Source organism: Phodopus roborovskii, unplaced genomic scaffold, assembly GCF_943737965.1.
Source record: "Phodopus roborovskii unplaced genomic scaffold, PHOROB, whole genome shotgun sequence".
Taxonomy (NCBI): domain Eukaryota; kingdom Metazoa; phylum Chordata; class Mammalia; order Rodentia; family Cricetidae; genus Phodopus; species Phodopus roborovskii.
In genome coordinates this window covers 25,235,413-25,258,355 of record NW_026126541.1, presented here as the reverse complement: position 1 = coordinate 25,258,355, position 22,943 = coordinate 25,235,413, and the positions used below count along the sequence as shown (strand labels likewise).

Genomic DNA, 22,943 nt, shown 5'->3' with positions numbered 1-22,943 from the left:
TTCTTTAGTGTCATATTCTTCAAATCTTTTGCCCACTTGTAAGTAATTGAATCATCTGCTTTTTTTTTTTAAAATTACTGATTTGTGAGAATTCCCTATATATTTTGGAAACTAATCTTTTATGAGATATATGCTTTTCTATCATTTTCTTTCCCCCTTCCAGTGTCTTTTCATTCTCTGTAGGGTGCCTTTCAAAGATATTATTTTCAGTATACATTAAATATAATTTATCATTTCCTTTTTTTTAATAGTTTGCGCTTTTCCGATTCTATCCAAAAATGCTTACGAAACCCAAGGTCACACATTTTTTCCTATGCTTTCAGTTAAAAATTTTATAGCTTAAAGTTGTATGTTTAGGTCCCTGGTCCATTTTCAGCTCATCATTGAGAGGACATGAAACATGGCCTTCCGAGTCTGAAGTTTTGGTTTCCCTGTTAACTAGTTGTGTCACTGTAGACACAATATGCACCAGAAACCCAAGTTTTCTCATTTAAAGCAGAGATAACATTTACTTCTTTTAATCAGGACTGATGTGAGCATCAGATGGGTACAGTAGATGAGGACTGTCTAAAATCACAGTATAATGCAGGAAGAATGGATGATGGCATGTCACCTTTGGGGAATGACTAGAGCTCAAATACTGCCAGCAGTTTAAAAAAGTACAGAAAAGCCTTTAAATGGGACTGTGTTTGAGTCTAGTTCTTCTTCTTTTTTTTTTTACTTTCTAGAACTATATGGTCCTGGGGTTCTCCAATCCTTAACTCACCTATGTGATAAAGAATCTGAGTCTCTTGAAGCAGGTAAAGGAGGGAGTGAGTTACATACAGATGACTTACACCAGGTAAGGGACTAGTAAATTGGAAAGGGAGCAGAAAAGAAGGGGGAAAGAACTGGAGGGGGAGGAAGGGGAAAAAAGAATGGAGAAGGAAGGAAGAAGGGGAAAGGATATAAGGGGAGGGAAGGGAAAGGGGGGAAAGGATGGAGGAGGATGGAGCGGGTACACACACACACACACACACACACACACACACACACACACACGTCCCTATCTTCTGTCTCTCTTCCCTCCATCTCACCCTCTCATAAAATTCACGTATCGTTGAAACACTGCTTCTACCGTGGCCTTTTCCTCTCTTTGGAATACACAGCTAAAATGGTTTAAGGAGCTGTTTCTTGTGGTTTCTTCCCAATCTGCTCTGTGATTCCAAACAGTACTCAGTATCTTTTGTGTCATACTGTACTTCACCATGACTGTATGCGCAGTGGTTACCCTTTCTGACTGACTGTATGGAAACTTCCGGAAGGATGAAAGATAGCTGTGAATGCAGTACAATGACTGATGCATAGCTAGAATTCAACAGATGTGTATTGATGAAAACATGAATACATATATTACCAATTCCTACGTAGTGTAAATGGGTATTATCAACTAAAAAATGTTAGTTTTATAGCATAACACCAGTCTTCACTCTAAATAGATCAAATGTACTTAGTTTTCAAGACATACTGCTGGGACAAGAGCTACTTCTGCTGTGTTCTCACCCATGCAATAGCATCCACCATGTAGTTTTTAATGCTGGGTTCAGAATATGAATGTATGTAATATATGACATTTTCTTCTCATTAGACATTTAAAACATTTTCTATTAAGTATTGGCGTTTAAAATAATTTAGCTATTTTGAGTAAGTGTGATAATGACTAAATGGCAGGGTGAGTCCCGGTGGTGCCTGAGAAAAAAAATGACTTCATAAATGTACATGTGTTCAAACATTTAACACTTCCTACATTATGGGATTTTGTAAAAAGAAGAGATATTTAACTGTATAAACTTCAATTCAACTGTGACTGTACATTTCTAAATCAACGATGGCATTTCTCTGAATGATATCATCACATGCTTTGTCGTAAGAACTGAAGTAAATGGCCAGTTATGTGGGGGATGATTCAGTGGAACATTTCAAATGACACTTGCCAGGCTTCCTGTTGTCGCTAGATTAGCTCACACCATAATCTACCTCTCCCAATATGCCCGAGGCCTATGGACACATGGTATATAAACAAAAGTGCTCTCTGGCCAAAATTCTATGCCAGGCAATGTTGGTTCAAGATACAAGTGTGTTAAATTATAAAACACCAAAGAATGTACAAATTAGTTTAGGAGAATGGCAAAAAGAAGGGAAATTTTTCAAGTTTAAGAAATGACAAACCGATAATGACAGAGTTCTACTACTGTCACTTGTCCTATTTTGATGCTGTCCCACAGTTCCTTATAGGCTGTGGCTAAATTCCAAAGTCTTTGGCATCAAATCAGTCCTGAAACATCACATTTTGGAACTATTTATGTATATGAAATGAGAAGAGAGAAAGTCTCAAAAGAGAAGAGAGTTAAAAACTAAGTGGAAAAGTAGGGTGTGCTGAGATCATTAAGGAACCTCAGGAAGGGGACATTTCCACAGCCCTGCATGGCCGCTCTTACTGCCTTCTCCAGGGCAGTCAGCGGTGGTGAGAATGCTCTCCAGGCAGGGTCTGTGCTGCATGCTTTATGGTGTTCTCCATCTTCCCCCTAACCGTAACTGTATGGTGTGGGCTTAGCTCTTGTTTTCACCAATGAGGACTCCGATGCTTAGAGCTGCAATCAGTCTCCTTGCCCAAGGGCACACATAGAACCCAGGTAAGAAACCAAGTCACTCCGACTTGAGAGTTCCAAGATCATAATTATAATGTATTATTAAAAATCTAGGAATCATAAAGCACAAGTGTCAAAGAAAAGTCACAATAAAAGTGACAGAATAATTAAGGGAAAGTGATTTTATTATGGAAAGAAACACATAATATTCTTTGATAAATAAAATTGACAATTATCTTTCAGAGTACTCATGCTAGAGAGCCACAAGTTTAAGTCTGTGATCTGCACTAGATAGTGTCTTTCATGGCTGATAAATTTAAATTGCTTTCAAAATTAGCTTATGAGTTACATTAAAAGAGTTGGATAAAGATCAGCTATAGGTTTTACTTAAAAATCTAATAAAATTATCAAGTTGACAATCTACTTCATTTAAAAGATCAAATGACTTTTGTTGTTTCTAAAATATGGAGCACAATGTCTAATTTCAGAGAGTTGATTCAACAGATAATAGGCTTGCAAAGTGTGAAAGATTATATCTTAAATGTCCTCCAAAGATTCATGTGTGAAAGGACTGATTTGATTATGTGCGACAGTTTGTTAGAAAGGAAAGCTGACACAAGAAAAGCCCAATCTAGTTGAAAATGGGTGTGGCTTGTCAAGATAACTGAGTACTCTGAAGGAACAACAATCCTTAGGAGATGGTACCACCTTGGATTTTTCAACTTACTGAAGATAATAATAGAAAATGTATGTGAAAGTGGAAGAAAAAACATGGATTGCTTCCTGTCAGTTCAGTCTTGAAATCAGAAGCAATCACCTACCAGAAATTATCCCCATGAAAGAAAAATGTAATTCTGTGCACACAGCCTTGGCCATTCCAAATCAAATCTGTAAGGGAAATTCTAGCATTGCATTAGTTCATAGTTCCTCTTTTCTCTCCTATGTCTTCTCACAAGGGGCTTTCTATTGAAATGAGAAAATATTTCCTTGTCTGAATAGAGAAAAGGACAGTGTCAAAAGTAGGAATGTGAATGGAAGGGTGAGGAAAAGAGAAAAGAACATGACCCTACACGTTGTTATGTTTCTGTGGAAGAGCAAGAGTCAAGGGTACATACAGAAAGAAAATCCAAGGGATCTTATGCAAGTGGTGTCTTAGTTAGGGTTTCTATTCCTCCTCCAAAAGTAAACTGGGGAGGAAAGGGTTTATTTGGCTTACACCTCCAAATCTTAGTCCATCATTGACAAAAGCCAGGACTGGAATTCAAACAGGGTAGGGACCTGGAGGTAGAGCTGATGCAGAGATCATGGAGGAATGCTGCTTACTGGCTTCTCTACATGGCTTGCTTAGTTAGCCTGTTTTCTTATAGAACCTAGGACCATCTACTCAAGCGTGGTCTATCCATAATGAACTGAGCCCTCCTACATCAACGACTGATGAAGAAAATGACCCACAGGCTTGCCTATACGATCTCATGGAGGCATTTTCTCAATGGAGGTTTCCTTCTCTCTGAAGACTTTATCTATCTTGTGTCACGTTGACATAAAACTAGCCAGGATAAGTTTTGTTGTTGTTAGGGTTCTGTGGGTCCTTTAAGCTTCTACCAAAGATCAGCAAAGGCTGATTTTGCTTTTAACACCTTTTAAGTGCTGGATCATCTTTCTCTGATTACAATAATATGTTAAAGATTAAGTTTTGAAGAGCTCTTGATTTATTCCAACAATAGTGGTGTGTTCACAGCATTCCTGTTACAGTATGATACAGTGTATTATAGTGTTCCTAACACTTGGTTCATAGGAGGATTTCAGGCACATGCCTGTATGCAGCGTTTGTATTCATGTGCACACACAGTTTATTTTATTTTTTACTCGAATACAAAGTAATAGCTGTCATCATGGAATTCTCATAGATATATATCTTTTAAACATATGAACATACAGGGGCTATTTTCACCCACACCACCTACCACCACTCCCCATTATCTTTCCTCATTCTCATTTGCCACCCTCATACGTGTTCCCTAAATTCCCTCAATAGTGAGCATTCTGCTGCCACATGTATTTCAATGCTCTTTCTTTTCCCCCTCTCTTGAATCAAAGTGAAGTTCTCTTCCTTCTCTTTCACACCTTCCTTTGTAATTCCACAGCTTTCTCTCTCACACATACAAACACAGACTTAGAAGCAGAGTCTACATATGACAGAAAACACAACGGCCTTTCTGAGTCTGGTATCTTTTACTCTTCCTTCCTTCCTTCCTTCCTTCCTTCCTTCCTTCCTTCCTTCCTTTTCTTTTTTCTTTTTGAATTGCACGTTTTCCCATTCTAGAATAGCCTTTTGTTAAATTACAGCAACAGTACTTGCTTTTGTTAGCTTAAAAATTATTTTTTATTTTTGAGATTATAATACAATTATACTTCTTTCTTCCCCCCTCTTCCCTCCAAAACTTCACATTTACCCTCCTTGTTCTTTTTCAAATTCATGGTCTCATTTTCATTAATTGTTGTTACATACATAAACATGTCTGGTTAAACATGAGCTGAACAGGATGCCATCAATAGACATGCTAATGTGGATGGAGTAAAACTCACCAGGCCTCAACCCTACACAGAGAACTATAGGCAACTAAGGACTTCTGAAAGCTGGAGAAACAGTCCATGTCAGGTAAGAGAACACCAACTGGTTATTCAATACTAAATGGTCAGGCATGAAAATATCTACATGCGAGTAACATACAGACTGAAAGTGTCATGATTTATTTCCCTTTGTGACTAAACAAATCACATTGTGTGTATGTGTCAAATTTTTCTTCATTCATCTGTTGGTAGACATCTATGCTGGTTCTTTTTTTTTTTTGTTTTAAGCAGTTAAGAATAGTATAGCAGTAAACATTGCTGTACAAGTATTGCTATCGTGTTCTCTCTTAATTCTTCAGGTACGCACCTGAGTAGAATGGCTGGGGGTGGGTCATACTGTGCTTCTACTTTCTTTCTTTCTTTCTTTCTTTCTTTCTTTCTTTCTTTCTTCCTTCCTTCCTTCCTCCTTCCTTCCTTCCTCCCTCCTTCCTTCCTTCCTCCTTCCTTCCTTCCTCCTTCCTTCCTTCTTCCTTCCTTCCTTCCTTCTTCCTTCCTTCCTTCCTTCCTTCCTTCCTTCCTTCCTTTCTTTCTTTTTTTTGGAGGAGCTTCCACAGTAGCTGCCCCAGTTTACATTCCCACCAGCGGTAATGTAAAGGTTTATCTTTCCCCACATCCTCACCCAGACTTAATGTCATTTGTTTCCTTAATGATAACCATTCTGACTTTGGTGTGGTAATCTTCAGGCAGTTTTAATCAACATTTCCTCAGCAGCTAAGAACACCTTTTCAAATATTTATTGCCATTTTTTGTTTCTTTTCTTCTTTTCCTTCCTTCCTTCCTTCCTTTCCTTTTTGAGAACTGTCTGTTCAGTGAAATTACTCAGTTATTGATTGGTGTTTAATTTTTAAGGTTCTTTGCACATTATAGATGTCAGATGTATAGCTAGAAAAATCTATTTTCCCCATTCCATCTACTACATCTTCAGTCTAGTGGTCATTCTCTATTCTGTGCAGCGGAAGCACAACCCAAGTGACAAAAGGTCACTGTACTGATAACTAATTTGACAGTGCAACAGTCTAGTTCATGCATTCATTTTGTCAAAGATGCTAATATGCCAACAAACTACCATTCTGTGTTCTAAACTTCTTCACTTCATCTCGTTGGTGTTTGCCAATTTTCAAAAATAAGTAGCAGCATAGGCCTTTAATTCCATCACTCAGGAGGAAAAGGCAGGCAGAGTTCAAGGCCAGCTTGGTCTACAGAATAAGTTTTAAGATAACTAGGGCTACACAGAGAAACCCTATCTGGGAAAACAAAAATTATTATTAATAATATTAATAATGATGATGATGATGATAATGATATAAGCAACACATGAGTGTTCAAAGAACAATGACAGAAAAAGCCACTAACTTTTTTTTTAATCAAAGGATGGGGAAAATCATAGTTATATCTCAATACCAACCAGTCACCAGTGATAGTTTCCATGTCTCCAAGGCAGACATGGAAACAAAGGAAAGCATGGGACAATGGTCAGCAGCACTCTTGAGTGTCCTGTGTGAGGTTACGTGGAAAGGCATTTTCAGTGATCATTTTTCTGTTGAAAGTGTCAAAATAACCAACTTGTTCAGAACCCTTAATGAAATGCTGTATGGAATAAACCCCAAATTACATTAATTGGATAAACATTTAAATTGTGGAGGGGAAATTGATGTGAAATGGAAGAACCGAGAACCATTAAAAAATTCTGCCACTGCTCTTTTAAGTTAAACCCAAACCCAGCAGTTGAGGAATTTTACCCAAACCCTAGATGAGAAGCACAGGAACAGTTGCCAAGTTGTCCAAACACATTTTTTCCCTTCATTTGCAGCACCCTCAAAAATGTACCACTATGTTGTTTAAGACAAAATTCAATTTAGAGTCTTAGAGCCTCAGCAGATCCTGGCCTTTCTGGTTTCAGAAGGGAAACTAGTGATGTTGTAGGCATTCTTTATGGCACAGGCGGGTGAACATGCTCACCCCCCCGTCATTATGGACAGTCTGGAGATAGCAATGGGCCTGGAGAACAACAGGAAAATGAGAAACTGCTCCCCAGGTATCCACCCCCAATTTTTCTAAGAGTGTGACTGGAGCCTTACAGTGTCAATACTTCCCCTTAAAAGTTTATGTGGGACCATAGAGGGACTCGTCAGGAGAACCAGAGGAAAGAGGGTGTGACTGAGATAAACAAAGCCCTTACCAAAGATGTTCACATCCTGATCTTTGGAACCTGTGAATGATTAGCTGACCAGAAGGGAAGGGCACTCATCTGATGAATCTATGGTCCACCATGCCATCATTATCCGAGGGAATAGAAGGAAGTTATTTAACATTTCCTCCCTGACCTTCTGTTTTCTCATCATGATAGTGGGTTGACACTAGAAGACTCAAGATTCTTTTAAAGCACAATGTGTTTATATGACTTATTTGGTGTTTGAAAGTGAATTTTTAAAGTATTGTACATATGTATTATTCTTATGAGCACTTTCTAAGGTAAATGTGATGGTGTGGACATAGTTTGTGGGTGTCTTTCAAGGACTCATGTTGCTGGAAGCTACGTTCCTTGTATGGCAGCATCAGGACATTTAGGAGATGTTCAGTGGGAGCAGTTGGGTGGTTGGGGATAGTTGTTGGATGGGGCTAAAGTAGTTTTCTGACTCTGAGCTACTTTTTGTGAGAGTCACTGTCACATAAGGAAGCTCCCCCAACTCTGACTCTGGCTTCTTGCATACCCAGGTAATCTCTCAGCTTGCGCTCTCTTGTTGCTGTGATACACTGGGAGGTGACTTAGCCAACGGGGTTTTCATGGGTGCCAGTGCCATGCTGTTTTGTTAATTGAAGCAAAGCCACTTGTACCATGATGGCAAGGCTTAGGGCACATACTTCTCTGTCAAGTTTCAAAGGTTAAGATGGATCATTGAGAAGCACCGGGGATACACTGTTTGAGAAGAGTACTTTTTTCTAATGTGCATAGGTGAGATGTTGACCACACATGACAATGTTATTCTTTGTAGACTGCTATTCAAGACCCTAGAGAAGTATATGAACAGTGGAAATACAGGCTTTAAAGTCTGAATAATAGCTTTGCAGCCAATGTAGTTTCCAAGTCTACAGAGTTATAAACTCAGCGGAATGATTTCAACATCCAAATTACAATTAAAACCATTGCTAGAGTTTGGGATATACCTTGTGTTCAACATAATCTCTGGATTAAGTTTTGTGATACTGTACAACCCTTTTAGTACAAGGTTAATTTTAGAATATTATAAACTTATATGAATAGATTCACAGACTATTTTTTAGTCTATTAGTAAATTTTTTTAATGAGAAAAGTACAAAAAGAAACTTGACAAACTACACTTATTTTAAAGGAGTATTTTGTGGTGATGCATTATTTATGATTTATTAAAGTTTGCCCGAGGATTCAAAAAGTAAAGTCAGCTTCAAGCTATAGAAATCAGGCAGTGGGGGTATACACCTTTAATCCCAGGACTCAGGATTAAGATGTAGACCAATCTCTGTTAGTTCAAGGCCACCATGACCTACACAAGAGTGAAGAATGTTGGGACCACATGCCTTTAACTCCAGCATTAGGGAGGTGTTTATGAAAGGAACAGGGTCTCAGAGCTGGCATTCATTCTCCAGCCACACTGAGGATAGGAAGACATTCAGTCTCAGGATTCTCCAGCCATGTTGAGAAGATCATAGCAGTTTGGTATTTGAGTCTGAGGTTTGGTGGAGCCAGGATTGCCTTTAAGTCTTAGGTAGAGTAAAAGCTAGTGGCTGGCTCTGCTTTTCTGATCTTCAGCTTGAAGTTTGAGCCCCAATATCTGTCTCTGGGTTTTTTATTTTTCGTGCTATAGTATTTACAATAGTCAAAATGACTTAAGTACAATATACCAGTTTCAAATGACCACAAATATACTTCAATGCCTTCAGCCTCAAATTACCACAAGGTTCTTTCCCCAGCTTCTTTTTCAAGTCAACCTAAAATTGAGTTAACCATCATTTAGAGACACTAGCTATTGGGATTTTGGGATTTTTCAACACTCTTAAAAGGAAAGAGCAAAGTCTTCTAAAGTGACTATGACATGCTTAAGTAAATATTTTCCCCAAAGGTTCACTGTATAATTTAACTTGAGCAGATATGGGTAAACACAGACCTGCTGCAATATTTTAGTGAGTAATTTACTATTTCCTCTAATTTGGGAAGCCCTTTAAAACATACAAAATCTGCTGTGATTTCCCATAACATCACTTTTTTTTTTCTGAAGGTCTTACAGCTCGGATAACCAATAGTACTCACAAATCTGTTCATCAATGGGCTCAGAAACCCTAAGGGGGAAACACAGGTCCCTGTCTATTTTCATCTTCACTATCCAATCTTTGCTTCATTGACCCCCACATGATGTCATAACGAGTTTACAGATTCAAAGACATTTCCGCGAACAGTATTTCAACTCTAGTAAAAAATGTGTGTGTGTGCTTAAGTCAAGATTTACTCTGTATTAAGAGCTTTAAGGCTGACCTAGAAGAATGATAAGATTACCCTGGAAGGCAGCTCAGTTCAGTATTCTAGAGTTACTCAGGAAAGACCTCAGCTGTCACTCTACTCAAACTGAAGTAAAAACTCAATAAAAAGGAAAATACTGGCAACTAAACCATGCACACAATACTAATGTGACATATTGCATAAGCCCAGGTAGATAAAGTGGCTAGCATCCAGCCACAGTGTCAATTTGGAAAATCCCCAGAGAAACAGCTACATTTGGATATATAGCTTGCCTTGCCTTTGTAAGAAACCCCAGAATTTCAGGGTGTGCTGGGACATGGACAAAACTGGTAAAAAGTGATATGATCCTGTCATTGAGAAGTAGCAGGACAATGGCACCTACAGAAATTTCACATGTGTATGACAAACCCATATTAACTTCAAAGATGCCATCGCTCATCTCTCCTACTAGAGAACGGTGACAAATGCAAAGTGACATCAGTTCTGCTAGCCGGCCCAGAAAATGCCTACATTTTGTCACTCTATTCTCTGATTACCTGTGAATACCTCCACTTATGGCACGTAGTAGCAACCGGCTGAGGCAAACCGGGCAGAATGGTTTCCAGTTGCTGGCTGATTATCTCCTGCACATCCTCCTCACTGTGCTCGATGTGTGTAACTCCGAACGGGACACTGGTGTGGATCACCAGGGATGGACCAAATTCTGATGACTCTGTAGCGTGAGAGGAACAGAAAGATGTGCCTTAAAGTGGGGGCCCTGGAAGCACAGCCCAGTGTTCGAGTCTGAAAGTGATTGCAATAACCAGAGGAAAACCAGGCTGATGGCTCCAGCATCCATCAGGCTGTTTCTGAAGCAGATTTAGCTCTCCTGGGGAGGAAGGTGGGTTGAAGACACACTGATTTAGAAAACAAGGTATCAGGTCTTTCTAAGAGGCTCCAAGACACAACAAGAACCTCCTGCTCTGGGTACAGTTAAAATCATTGGTATTTTTTTTTTAAATTTTATTATCAAGTTGTAAACTTTTATATATCATATATGTTCTACTTTTTTTAAGTTCTGGGAAAAAATGGATGTTCAGAAATATGTTTATGTTAAAATTATAACAATTCTACATTATGTTTAGAACCTTGGAAAAGAAATTAGCTCTTTGAAATCAGAAGTTTTCTCCTAGTGTTATATCTTGTGTCCTTTGTGTGTATGTGAGACAAAGTTGTGTTATGTAGCCCAGGCTGGCCTTCAACTTGGGATCACCCCTTTTAAGTGGTGAGAGCATAGTTGTGCCCCTTTACTTTATCTTTCAGTTGACATAAGAGGTAAAAGCCTGTACCATCTATAACTTCCCATTTTTATTTGTCACTGAATTTGTTTTTGCTGTATTTTCATGATTACAAAAATGTGTACATACTTGCATTTAGAAGAACATAAGGTAGTCAGTAAAGCATGAAGTTGAAGACATTTAGAAAACTAAGCCATTTGAAAATATAATCTTGGATAGAATGTTAAAATGAATTTGGTTAAATAATATTGATGAGAAAGTTAGGAAGAATAAATTTATGTAGTATGCACTAATGGACTGGCAACTTGATTCTAAAAGTCTCTAATTTTATATTATAAGAAGGTACACTAATTGAACTATATTAGTTCCTTTTTACATACAAAAATAAAAGATGTTGAATGACACAAGCCAATCACTTGGCATATGCCCAGCTTTTAAGCTTGTACCTACCTAGGTTTAAAATGTAACCAAGACAACATACAAAGTAGATGCAAGTAAGATATGGGATGAAGGCAAGAAATATGCTAAAAAGGCAACATTTCTAGGTGTTGCTCAAATTCTAGCCATGAATTATTTTTTTAATAGAAGTACTTCATTTTCCCATTTCACTCAGCTCAAAGAACTTTGGCTTATGGATTTTAAAGATAAGCACAAGAAATAGTCTCAAAATGGTACAGGCCTTTAAAGCACAATTTAGTGTTTCCATCAAAGTCCACACATATCACCTGTATCACACGTGTGAGTTGGGATGTGAATGGAGGGAGACACTGCTCCAAGTGCCATGGTGAATCAGATTGTCCACTGTTCATTCAGCTTTCGCCTTACTGTAACTGGAACAACCTAACCAGCAATGGAGAAGACATCCCTGGGCATGCAGACTTCACTGACCCTGCACAGAAGGAAAGACTCAGCAGTGCAAAACTGCAAATCTTTCAGGGAATGCTTCCACGAAAAGAAACTCTTGGCATGCTGCCTTTGCGGTTTGATGGCTTACAAGGTGAGTGCTGTTTGTGTACCTATAGTTACTAGTCTTTGCTTCCTGCTGCAGGTGGAATGTGACCAGCTGCTGAGAGCCTTGCTTCCAGGACTTCCCCACTATGTGGGCTGCACTCATTGTGAGCCAAAATAACCCCTCCCTTACTTAAGTTCATTTGCTGGGGTATTATATCACAATAGCAGGAGAAACTACCCAAGACATCATGTGTAATTTACATGTCAGTTAATACATTTATTAGACATCAATTAAAAAACTCATGAAGCTTGTCCCAAGGAGGGATACAATGAGTCTCCGTTTTGTGTACCAAATCTTTCCAGAGACCAAAGTTACCTCATCAGTGTTGGGAAGCAGAACAGAGCTCTTCTTGCTGTCGCTGGCAGGCTTTAAAGGAATCCAAATGCTTCCTATGGGACTCATGGGAATCTACTAAGTACGTCTGAGATCCTCACGCCACCCTCATGGTGTGGTTCCACTTTTGATCTTTCCTATTTGATCTCTCTCCCAAGTTCTAAATATATTTTGTTTCTGATTTGTTCATCAATTCACAAGTTTCCCTATATTTCTGTTCATTTTTGTGTTTAATTTTTACTTTGAATTGCTTACAGTATTTTCATTAATTTTTTTAAATTTGAGTCCTTTTGAATCTCCATGAGCAACTGCCAGTCTCTCCTCAGGCTCTCTCTCTCCTCAGGCTCTCTCTCTCCTCAGGCTCTCTCTCCCCTCAGGCTCTCTCTCTCCTCAGGCTCTCTCTCCCCTCAGGCTCTCTCTCTCCTCAGGCTCTCTCTCTCCTCAGGCTCTCTCTCCCCTCAGGCTCTCTCTCTCCTCAGGCTCTCTCTCTCCTCAGGCTCTCTCTCTCCTCGGGCTCATTCTCTCCTCAGGCTCGTTCTCTCCTCAGGCTCTCTCTCTCCTCAGGCTCTCTCTCTCCTCAGGCTCTCTCTCTCCTCGGGCTCTCTCTCCTCAGGCTCTCTCTCTCCTCAGGCTCTCTCTCTCCTCGGGCATACTACTAGTGCTCTTTCGTTTCTTGGAGCATATTTAATAGGGATATTTTATATCATAGGATAGGTTATTCCTAAATGTTCAGGATTTATAAAATTGGTTATAATTTTTAAAAATTATAATTTAAACAATTAAAACAATTAAAATTATTTTGAATGACTACTGACCAAGGAGGTGTATATATTTGTATGCTTTTAATGGACCTATGTATACTATATATTTCCATATTTGCATGTTATATGTAAATATATTCACACATCACACATATTCACACACACCATAGGATGGTGATTCCTAGGAATTTTATTTTACAATTTTTTTTGAGGCCTAAGCTTGACGTATTCCTTCACAATCTTTTATTTCTACTAGATACCTGTGGGCAATATTGTCCATGACCATGTTAACTAGATTTATGCAGTATGCTGGCAGAATGAATTATGGCACCAAATCTGTCTGTGGGTAGATCTGTGGTTTTGTAATCTAAGAGGAGATATAGCCTTCCTTCCTTCCTTCCTTCCTTCCTTCCTTCCTTCCTTCCTTCCTTCCTTCCTTCCCTTTCTCTCTCCTCATCTTTCTTTCTTCCTTCTTCCCTCCCTCCTTCCTTCCCTCCCTCCTTTCTTCCCTCCCTCCCTCCTTTCTTCCCTCCCTCCCTCCTTTCTTCCCTCCCTCCCTCCTTTCTTCCCTCCCTCCCTCTCTCCTTTTTTTCTTCCTTCCTTCCTTTCTTTCTCTTCCTTTCTCTCTATCTCCTTCCTTCCCTTCCTTCCTTCCTTTCTTCTTTCCTTCCCCCCTTCTTTTCCTGTGTTTTTCTATTCTACTTGAAGACAGGCACACATTCCAGGTATGTTGTTCTGACAGACAGGACATATCAGATATAGAGGACTCTTAAGGATATAAAAATGGAGGACACAAGCTAGAAGCCTTCAACTCACAAAATAAAGAAAGCAATTGCTATGAAAACCAAAACATATCAAAATTTAGTCAACCAAAAGAAAATAAATGCCAACCAAAACACACAAAGGAAACTGAAAACACAGTCAATACATTAAGAGAAAATCCTGACCCCAACTTCAGGTCCTGCTATATTACTTGTGATTTTTTTTCAAATGACAAAACTAAGGTAATGTTGATTTTATACACATCCACACCACACACACCACATTTAAAGATCCAAGTACATATCCCAAAATACAGATCATTCTTCCATATGACTACAGGGAAAATTTATGATATTCACCAATCAATCAATCAGGAGGCTGAAGCAGAGAGATTGGAAGCTCAAGGGAAGTCCAGGAAACTAAACCAGACTCTGTCTCTCATTAATAAAAAATATTCTGAATGTATTGTTCAGTGGCAGAGTTCTTGCCTAGAGTGAGAGAGATCACCAGTGCTGCATATTGCATCAAGAACCATACAGCCTTTCCAATGCTTTATCTACTATAACATATCATGTTGATAGGTACAATTAACAGAAGTGTGATCATCTCAATTTATATTGGAGATATCCATTGCCATTTAATATACATTTATAAGAAATACAAGATAACTTGAAAGAGTAGACTTTATCAAAATGAGATAGAATTCTTGTTTACTGTTTAAATTGAACTTTAAAATGAAATAATGTAGACTCATACTAACATTGAACAAAAGGTTCTTTGAAACAACAATACCATTTAATATTGCTCTAGTCATTGCAGTAAGATAAAAATGAACAAATGACTTACAAAGAAGAAGGGAAAATTATCTGATTAAAAACTGCAAACTACATAAAAATTGATTAAACATCTCAATATTAAGATGATTTCTCTATATTTAAGGATAGTTATTAGGAAAATAAAAGAATTAATTCTATAATATCACTTGGGTGTTGACAAGTAGGCCTAAAGGGAAAAGTCAATATATTATTTTCTTTTCTGGAAAAAAAAATCAAATGAAGACTTTGTGATGTTTAAATATGTTATACAGCCACAATAGTTAAAATGGGTTGCTATTATTTGATAATAATAGACAGTTAAATGGAAGATGAAGAGAGCAGAATCCTGGGCCCTCTCTCTGAGCCTTCTAGTAGCTGATGGAAGCAGAAACAGATACCCACAAGTAAACACTGAGCTGAAGCTCTGGAATCCAACTGCAGACAGGAAGGAGTGATGAGCAAAGGCCAAGCTAGAGAAACCTATGGAAACTGCTGACCTGAACAAGGGGAGCTCATGGACTCCAGCCTGATAGCTGGGAAATCAACATAGGATCATCCTGATCCCCTGAATGTGGGTGTTAGTTGGGAGGACTAGGCAGTCTATGGGGCCTCTGGAAATGGATCTATATTTATACCTAGTACATCAATGGACTTTGGGAGCCCATTCCACGTAGAGGAATACTCTCTCAGCCTAGACACACAGGGGAGGGCCTGGGCTCTGCTCCAAATGATATGACAGACTTTGAAGACTCCCCGTGGAAGGCCTTACCCTCCCTGGGGACCAGAAAGGGGATAGGATGAGGATTGGTGGGGGGAATAGAGGGAGGACAGGAGGGTGCAGGAACTGGGATTGACATGTAAAACAAGCTTGTTTCAAATTTAAATAAAAAACATTTAAAATAAAATAAAAAATATAGACAGTTAATGAAAATGGCTATTACTGACAAACTCTCAGCCTATATTAGTGCTGTAGTGTTGCCATAGAAACTCAAAAGGATGTGAAAAGAGTGCATTTACTATTACCTGGAAACCTGGATGCATGGAAAAAGTAACTCTACAGTCTCTTCCCACTTCTTCCATTTCTGATTTCCTATTTTGAAATCTATGTGAGATGTTCATTCTTAGGTCACACAGGATTCCCATCCCCAAATTTTCTCTCTTTGCACTAAAAGCTGAAATTCTCAATAACATGCAAATCATGAGATTCATATGCATCAGAGATTTTTCATCTGATATATTTTATTTTTGTCAGTAGTGATGGACAGGGATTGGGTTCCCCAAAAGCCAGCTCTGAATTTCACCTCTGAGAGACAAGCAGAGGACTAAAGAAAGCAGCTTAGGGAATAGCAGGCACAGTCGTGGACCAAGACGAAAAGGAAATGGGTGAAAACGATTCTTCTTCACTGGTACAAACAGATGGACCCATGTGTGTTCAGTGCAGTGTCTGGCAGCACAAGACACACGAGAGAGGAAGTGACAAAGCATGTACAGCGTTGTTGCAGAACTGTTCTGCACCAACTGGAATTGCATTGGTGATATGAGTGTGTGAGGTTCAGGAAATACGTCTGTGTGAACTTGTCTGAAGTACTACAAAGCAAGCGAAGAGTCACACGGTAATTTTCCCTCTCTCCACTTGAGTGGAACTGTAGACCATCCTCATCCTCTTGGTGGAAGTGCTTTTCTGAACAATGTAGCCATCTTCTATTCGGCCCAGGGACACTGTACCAACTCTAACAGAGAGGAAACCAGTAATATCTGTAGACTCCACTTAAGCTCTATTTTCTCCTTGATGAGAGAATGACAGAGGGAGGAAGGAGAAGAGAAGGAGAGAGACTCCAGCAAACTGACACATGCTCTGAGTCCACTCTCTCTCCTTCCTCACTTTCCTAGCAGGCCAATAATGTGCACAGAGCATTCTCTCTTGACATCCTGCCCCTTGGCAGCCTGCTGTTGTTATATGCCTACTGTTTGTCCAAATCAGGAACAGAGGAAACATTTCCAGGGTTTATTTACTTTAAAAAATATCAACCAAATACTAAACTTTGGCCCATTCTCCCCAAACCACGTCCCAGACAAGTTCAGTACCTTCAACTTTGACTATTTTCTATGGCAAGTATTTATATCAATCCAACATAAGCTCATGGTTTTAACAGAAGTGCTCAGTTCAGGGAATACGTTTTTCTCAGAAGGACTAGTCTTAGAGAAAGGGTAGCTTTATGGACTTCCTCTTTACCTGTTTCATTTTGTTCCACTATCTTATGGGAGAGAATACTGACTTTTTTCTTCCATGTTGCTTCTCTGGAGGTAGAATCTGTTCATATTAATCAATAACAGCAGCCAGTTTAAATGTTTAGTAAAAACAAAAGAAGAGAGTGGAATGGCCAGCTTCATTTAGAAGACAAATGTCACAACTTCCAAAGAAGTGATAGGAGAATGCAAATGGCCAAAAAGGATTCCTAAAGTTAAATGAATAGGGAAGTTGCATTCTTGTCAGCATGCAATCAGACAAGATTACCTGAGAAGTCTTTACTACTCTTTTAATGATAAAATGCCTAAAGTTATTTTTAAAGATAAAATATCATGAAGGGGGAAATGATAAGACTTGAAATGGCAGTCTTCCAAGTTACAGGAAATACAACTGGCAGAATGACTCAGTTGGCCATGATGTTTCTGGGTGTCCAATGGGGTGTTCAATATCATGCACTAATACTAGGGAAAACAACAGCAAAATTGTTTAGGCCAACATAGTTTTGAAATGACATTTTCTTTTTTACAAGGAAAATCAAAGTCTCTAATAAGATTGTGAGTAAGAGAAGATAGGATGGAACTGTATTTGTTTTTAAACTGCCTTTGTCTAAGTGAAAACACTATGTAAAGTTATCCAAACATGGTCAATGGGGAAAAGCAATAAGTAACTTTCTATCGCAAGACCTGGCAACTCCATTATCCAATGATAGCTACACTGCTCAATGGTTCCTCAGGTTCCCTTTCAGAAATATTCTACACATGAGCCTGATTACTTACACTATGAAAACGGAAATTAAGCTAACTATAGCTATGGGTTTTGAACTGGATTTGTATACTTTAAAAATATTACAGAGCTTCCTATCAGTTCATTGCCATCTATGTAGTTTAATAATATTGGGATTACCAGAGTTTACTATTTAATCTTTTACAGATGGACATTTTTTTCACAGCTTGATACTATTACAAACAATTTTGTAATGAACATGTTTATTCTTCCAGAGACTGAATGTCTGTCCTTAAATGTGTACACTGAATTCTAAGCCCCAGTGTGACAGTATTGGAAGGTACGACTATAGTGGGGTGTAGAAGTCACAGAGCAGAACTTGTGAGTGGTCTCAGTGCCCTTATAAAGGACCGAGAAAGGGGGCAAATGACAGTGTCTAGATGGGAAGTGAGTCCTTGTCACCTATTCAAGTGTCTTGTGTCGTGATCTCACACTTCTCAGCCTCCACAACTGGAAGCAATTTGTTATTAATAAATTATGTCCAGGTCTAAGACAGTTTGTCACAGGGGCCAAGACAGATTAATTCCTATCTCTTTCTTGCACTTTTGTTTAGCTACCTGTCCGGCAAGTTCCCTAGAAGGAGAATTGCTGAATCAAGGAATGGTAAGCACTCTGGGGCTGGAGAGATGTGTCAGTGGTTAAGAACACTGGCTGCTTTCCCAGGGGACCTGAGTTGGATTCCCATCATCCACATGGCAACCAACAATTCAAAGAAACCTGTAACTCAAGTTCTAGAGGATCCAAGGTCTTCTTCCAGCCTCAGAGGATACCAGGCACAAGATCCCCAGACAGACAACCAAACACATAAATAAAACTAGAGAAAGTTTAAAAAGAAGAAGTGAAAACATCAGAAGCATTTAGACATTGCCGGCTGACTTCCTTCCCGCTGGAGTTCTTCATGTTGCCACATTCTTCCTAGTCTTATTCTTCTTGCTCACATGCCTTGCGCATTTATTTTAGTTTTAGTTCAACTGGTTACTTCTGGAGTAGTTTTCCACATGTGAACTGAATTTGCTTACTTTATCCCCAGTGATCTATCTTTTCTTTATCTTGCTGACAAAGACCAGGGTTACAATGCAGATTAAAGCTATGTAAAGTGAAAAGTTTGGGTTTTGGCACACAGTAAATGCTCAAAACAAAGGAAAAATGAAACACAAGACCCCCCCCCCTTATCAATCTGGACTCTCTTCATTTCAGAGAACTGGGATTACTTAGGCAGTATCTATCATCCCTTACTTTATATTAGGCACCGATGAATACAGGGAGAAGGTGTTCTCAGACAATGTGTATTGCATTGTGTGAAAATGTCTATTTGTCTTCTGTGTAGACTGAGAGGTACATGAATTTGTAGGTCAGGACCCATTTGTTTTACATTTCTTGTTGTTATTGTAGTTGAAATCTGCATTTAACTGAATTGGTTGCACTTGGCAACTGGGAATTAATACAATATGAATCTACCCACAGCTCAACAATGTGCAAGGGTAATGTCCAACCGCCCAAAACACTTTGCAACTTTTCCCCTATAGTTTTACATTCATATATTCATTATTCACAAAGGAATAAATTACAACTCTTTTAAATGACATCTTAGCATTTTAAGTTAAGTAGTCAATTAGTTCATCTGAGGTACTAAGTAGGTAAAAATTTTAACAATTTATAATAAAAAAAGTATTCCCAATGTGGTGGCTTGAAAGAAAATGTCTCCCAAAAAGAGTGGCACTACTAGGGGCTGTGGTCTTGTTGGAGTAGGTGTGGTCTTCTTGGAGGAAATATGTCACTGTGCAGGCAGGTGTTGGGGTCTCATATACTCAAGATACTGCCCAGTGTCTCAGACCACTTCATGTTACCTGTAAGATATAGGACTCCCAGGTACTTCTCCAGCACCATGTCTGTCTGTGTGCCACCATGTCCCACCATGATGACAATGGACTGAATCTCTGAACTGTAAGCAAACCACCCAAATTAAATGTTTCCTTTTGTAAGGGTTTCCATGGTCATGGTATCTCTTCACAGCAATAGAAACCCTAAGACACACAATCTTGAAATCCCCTCTAAAGCTTTTTTTGTATAGCAAAACTATCAAAACACCTGTTGTAAAACACATCACATCTGGTAGTATTTTGCACACTTAGAGCATAAGCTCCCACATGCAGAACATCAGGAAGGCTGGTGCACCCATCTGTGGAATCCAGCTGTTCTAAACAAAGATACAACAATTTTTAACATAAAGGTGACCCATGGGGTGTATGAGTTTGTAAATCAAGGTTCATCTACTAAGGAAGTGGGATACAGTGGTAATGCAGATTACAACTGTCTGGAAGAACTTCACCTGGGGTCTGTGGTGGAATTTACCCAGTGTCCTTCACCAACATCCAGACCTCACCAGGAGTTAAATTTCTGCAATTAAAGAACGTTCTTCACAAAAATAGGTCGATTGTGGTTCAGTACTGTTTATTTCTTTCATGTTTGAGATTTTTTGTTGTTTTACATTTATATTTTATATTTTACATTTCTGATGCCTATATCAGGATGTGGCACAATTTGTTGACTGTTTGGATGATCAATGAATGAAGAAGGGATAATTTAGTCCTCATATTCTATGGAGTATGGATAGATAAAGCCAGATTTCCCCATCTACCAAGTACTCGGTACAGATCGGCAGCACTGGAGTCATAGCAATGAATGCCTGTAGCCAAACAGTCACAACCCTTGTGCCACATGTGGCCCTCAGGAAACTTTTCCATCACTAGGAAGGGAAGATTAGCTTTTAAAAAATTTCAATGTAAATTACACCATTTTCTACTTCCTTTTCCTCTCTCTAAACCCTCCCAAGTTTGCTCTTTCAAATTCATGGTCTCTTTTTCTTTAACGGTTGCTATATGTATCTCTCTCTCTCTCTCTCTCTCTCTCTCTATATATATATATATATATATATATATATATATACCTACTAATTTCTCTTCTGTAAAAGATTTGAAGGATCTTTAACTTGTTTATTCTAGGTCAGCAAACACTAACAAATCTGTAGATGTATGCACTTGCCAATTTAAATAAAGGCTTCTACAAGGGGAGTTTTAAAACTAAGGCACATGTATATTTGTTATCCAATGCTACATATGTTTGGATAGATTATGTTTAACAAGGCACTTGGATATCCTCTAAACAGCTCTGTATAAGACAACCATTCTGATGGGCCTTTGGTTAACTATAAACATGTTGGAAAACCCCACACGATGAAATGAAATAAAGCTCAGACTTCCAGTTTGAGAAGATGTTTTCCTGAAGTGCCCATGTAAGAAAATGTACACAAATTTGGGAAACAATTTTACAGTAAATAATGGAAAAACGATCCACAGAGAGTGTAACCAGCTAAGAAAGTAAATGGTAACATTCTCCAGTAATTCAGCCTCCTTGAATAGTAAACATACTATTTTCATTACATCTGTGAGTACTGGAGAGAGGTGTGGTAAAGGAGCAGGGAGAATGGACATAAGGGTTGTGTTGGAACACTGGAGATAATTTCCTACAGATAACTGGGCATCTGCAAACCCTATTGCTGAGTAGTAATTTGTTGGCGATAAAACATTCTGTCTTAGGGGGAAGCTCTTTAAGACCCAGAATGTTCTAAGGGGAAGGGAACACTTATTTGTTCCATTCTATAAGGAAGCTTTTTAAAAAATCAGAAAGGAAACGATTCAAAAATTTCAGGAAGTCTCTGAAACTGACCAGATACTCCATATAGGCAGTCAGGACTGATGAGAGGCACCCTTAAACCAGCTGAGTTGCCTGGCAGAGGTGCAGAGCAACTGAGCTGCCCGGAGGAGACACTTTACAACCTGTTGAGCTACCTGCAAGTTGTGAGGTACAGACAGCTCTTGTGAGCTCTCACCTGTTCTGGGGAAGGCTTTTGGTGCCAACTGCTTTGAACCATTTCTGCTCCTTAAGTAACACTTTTACTCACTTTCTTAAGTAACTCCAAATAAAACACATTGGTCCACCCAGTTGGACTTTAGTGGTACCCTTTCTTTGACTTGACATTTTCCCTTCTCTTTGGCGAGTATACTTTTGTTCACATCTCCTCAGGAATAGTGTCACACGACACCAATGATAAAAGATCGAGGCATTCAGTAGTTGGTTACAGACCTCACTGCTAAGCTTGGACATTTTTGGTTTTCCAATGTAGAAAGCATAATCTTTTCCTTTCCCTCTTTATATCTGCCTTTTCAGACATGGCCGAAGTCCTAACATGCTGGTCCTCACAAGCTAGACATGCTCTCTCTTGAGATCACTGCCCTTGGCCAGACCTCCACTGCTGAGCCTGCTTGTCTGCACCATCCCTGGCTGCATGGCTTTATCCTTTCCCCTTGTCCACTTCTATTCTCCCAGTAGCTGAGATCCCTAGTTTGTCCCATTGTTTTCTCTCTCACATTCCAACAAAATTATCCCTGAGCTTTTCTTCTAAGCCCATTTCAAATTCTTTAATCTGTGAGTCTAATGGGCTGCAAAAGAGACCCTGTAATCCCCAGTAACATCCCTGCTTGATCTGAATCTTACTTATGTTTTTAGCACATTGCATTAGATCTGAAGGTTTTCTAGAGGAAGCCTGAGACATCCTCTTCTGGGCCTTATTTTCTTCATGTGTGAAGCAAAGGGCTTTAACACACAGCCCATTCTCTTAAGATCCCTTTAGCTCTAACTTTCCAGAAGTCTCTGAAATGAGGTCTGCAGTTTCTTTATCCATTGCTCTGTTGGCAGACAAGTGGATTCTTTTCAGTAATAAAGAAATATTTGTAGGAAAATGGATGCAACCAGGGATAATCATATTAAGTGAATTGAGTCAGCCTCAGGAGGACAGATGTTACATGCTTTCTCTTACTTGTTGGTCTTGGATTTTATATAGATACATAAAACTGTATATGTAATATTGCAATAAAGTAGAATTGAAACTGTCTAGGGAATTAGGGGGACTAATGGGACTGGATATTAAGAAAAGGGGAGTGATGAAGTGAAGGAGGATAAGCACAAAGTATAGTGTAGACTTCTATGAAAATATTTTATGTAACTCGGTACCATGCAACATTGATCTACACTAGTGAAACACACACACACACACACACACACACACACTTAATGAGGTACCATCTGTGATGACAGTTTGAGCAGGGAAGCTTATCCTTTCTCTGACTTCTCTATGCTGTCCCT

At 39.0% G+C, this 22,943-nt stretch overlaps 1 protein-coding gene across 1 annotated transcript in view; it reads right to left on the bottom strand.

The window, feature by feature from the left end:
* The window catches only part of Rnls (renalase, FAD dependent amine oxidase), a 252,975-nt gene that overhangs the window by 14,222 nt on the left and 215,810 nt on the right, over positions 1–22,943 (bottom strand). Inside the window, exon 6 of the mRNA XM_051199847.1 lies at positions 10,287–10,462. Within this exon, the coding sequence (XP_051055804.1) occupies positions 10,287–10,462 (176 nt within the window). The remainder of the gene's footprint in view (positions 1–10,286; positions 10,463–22,943) is intronic.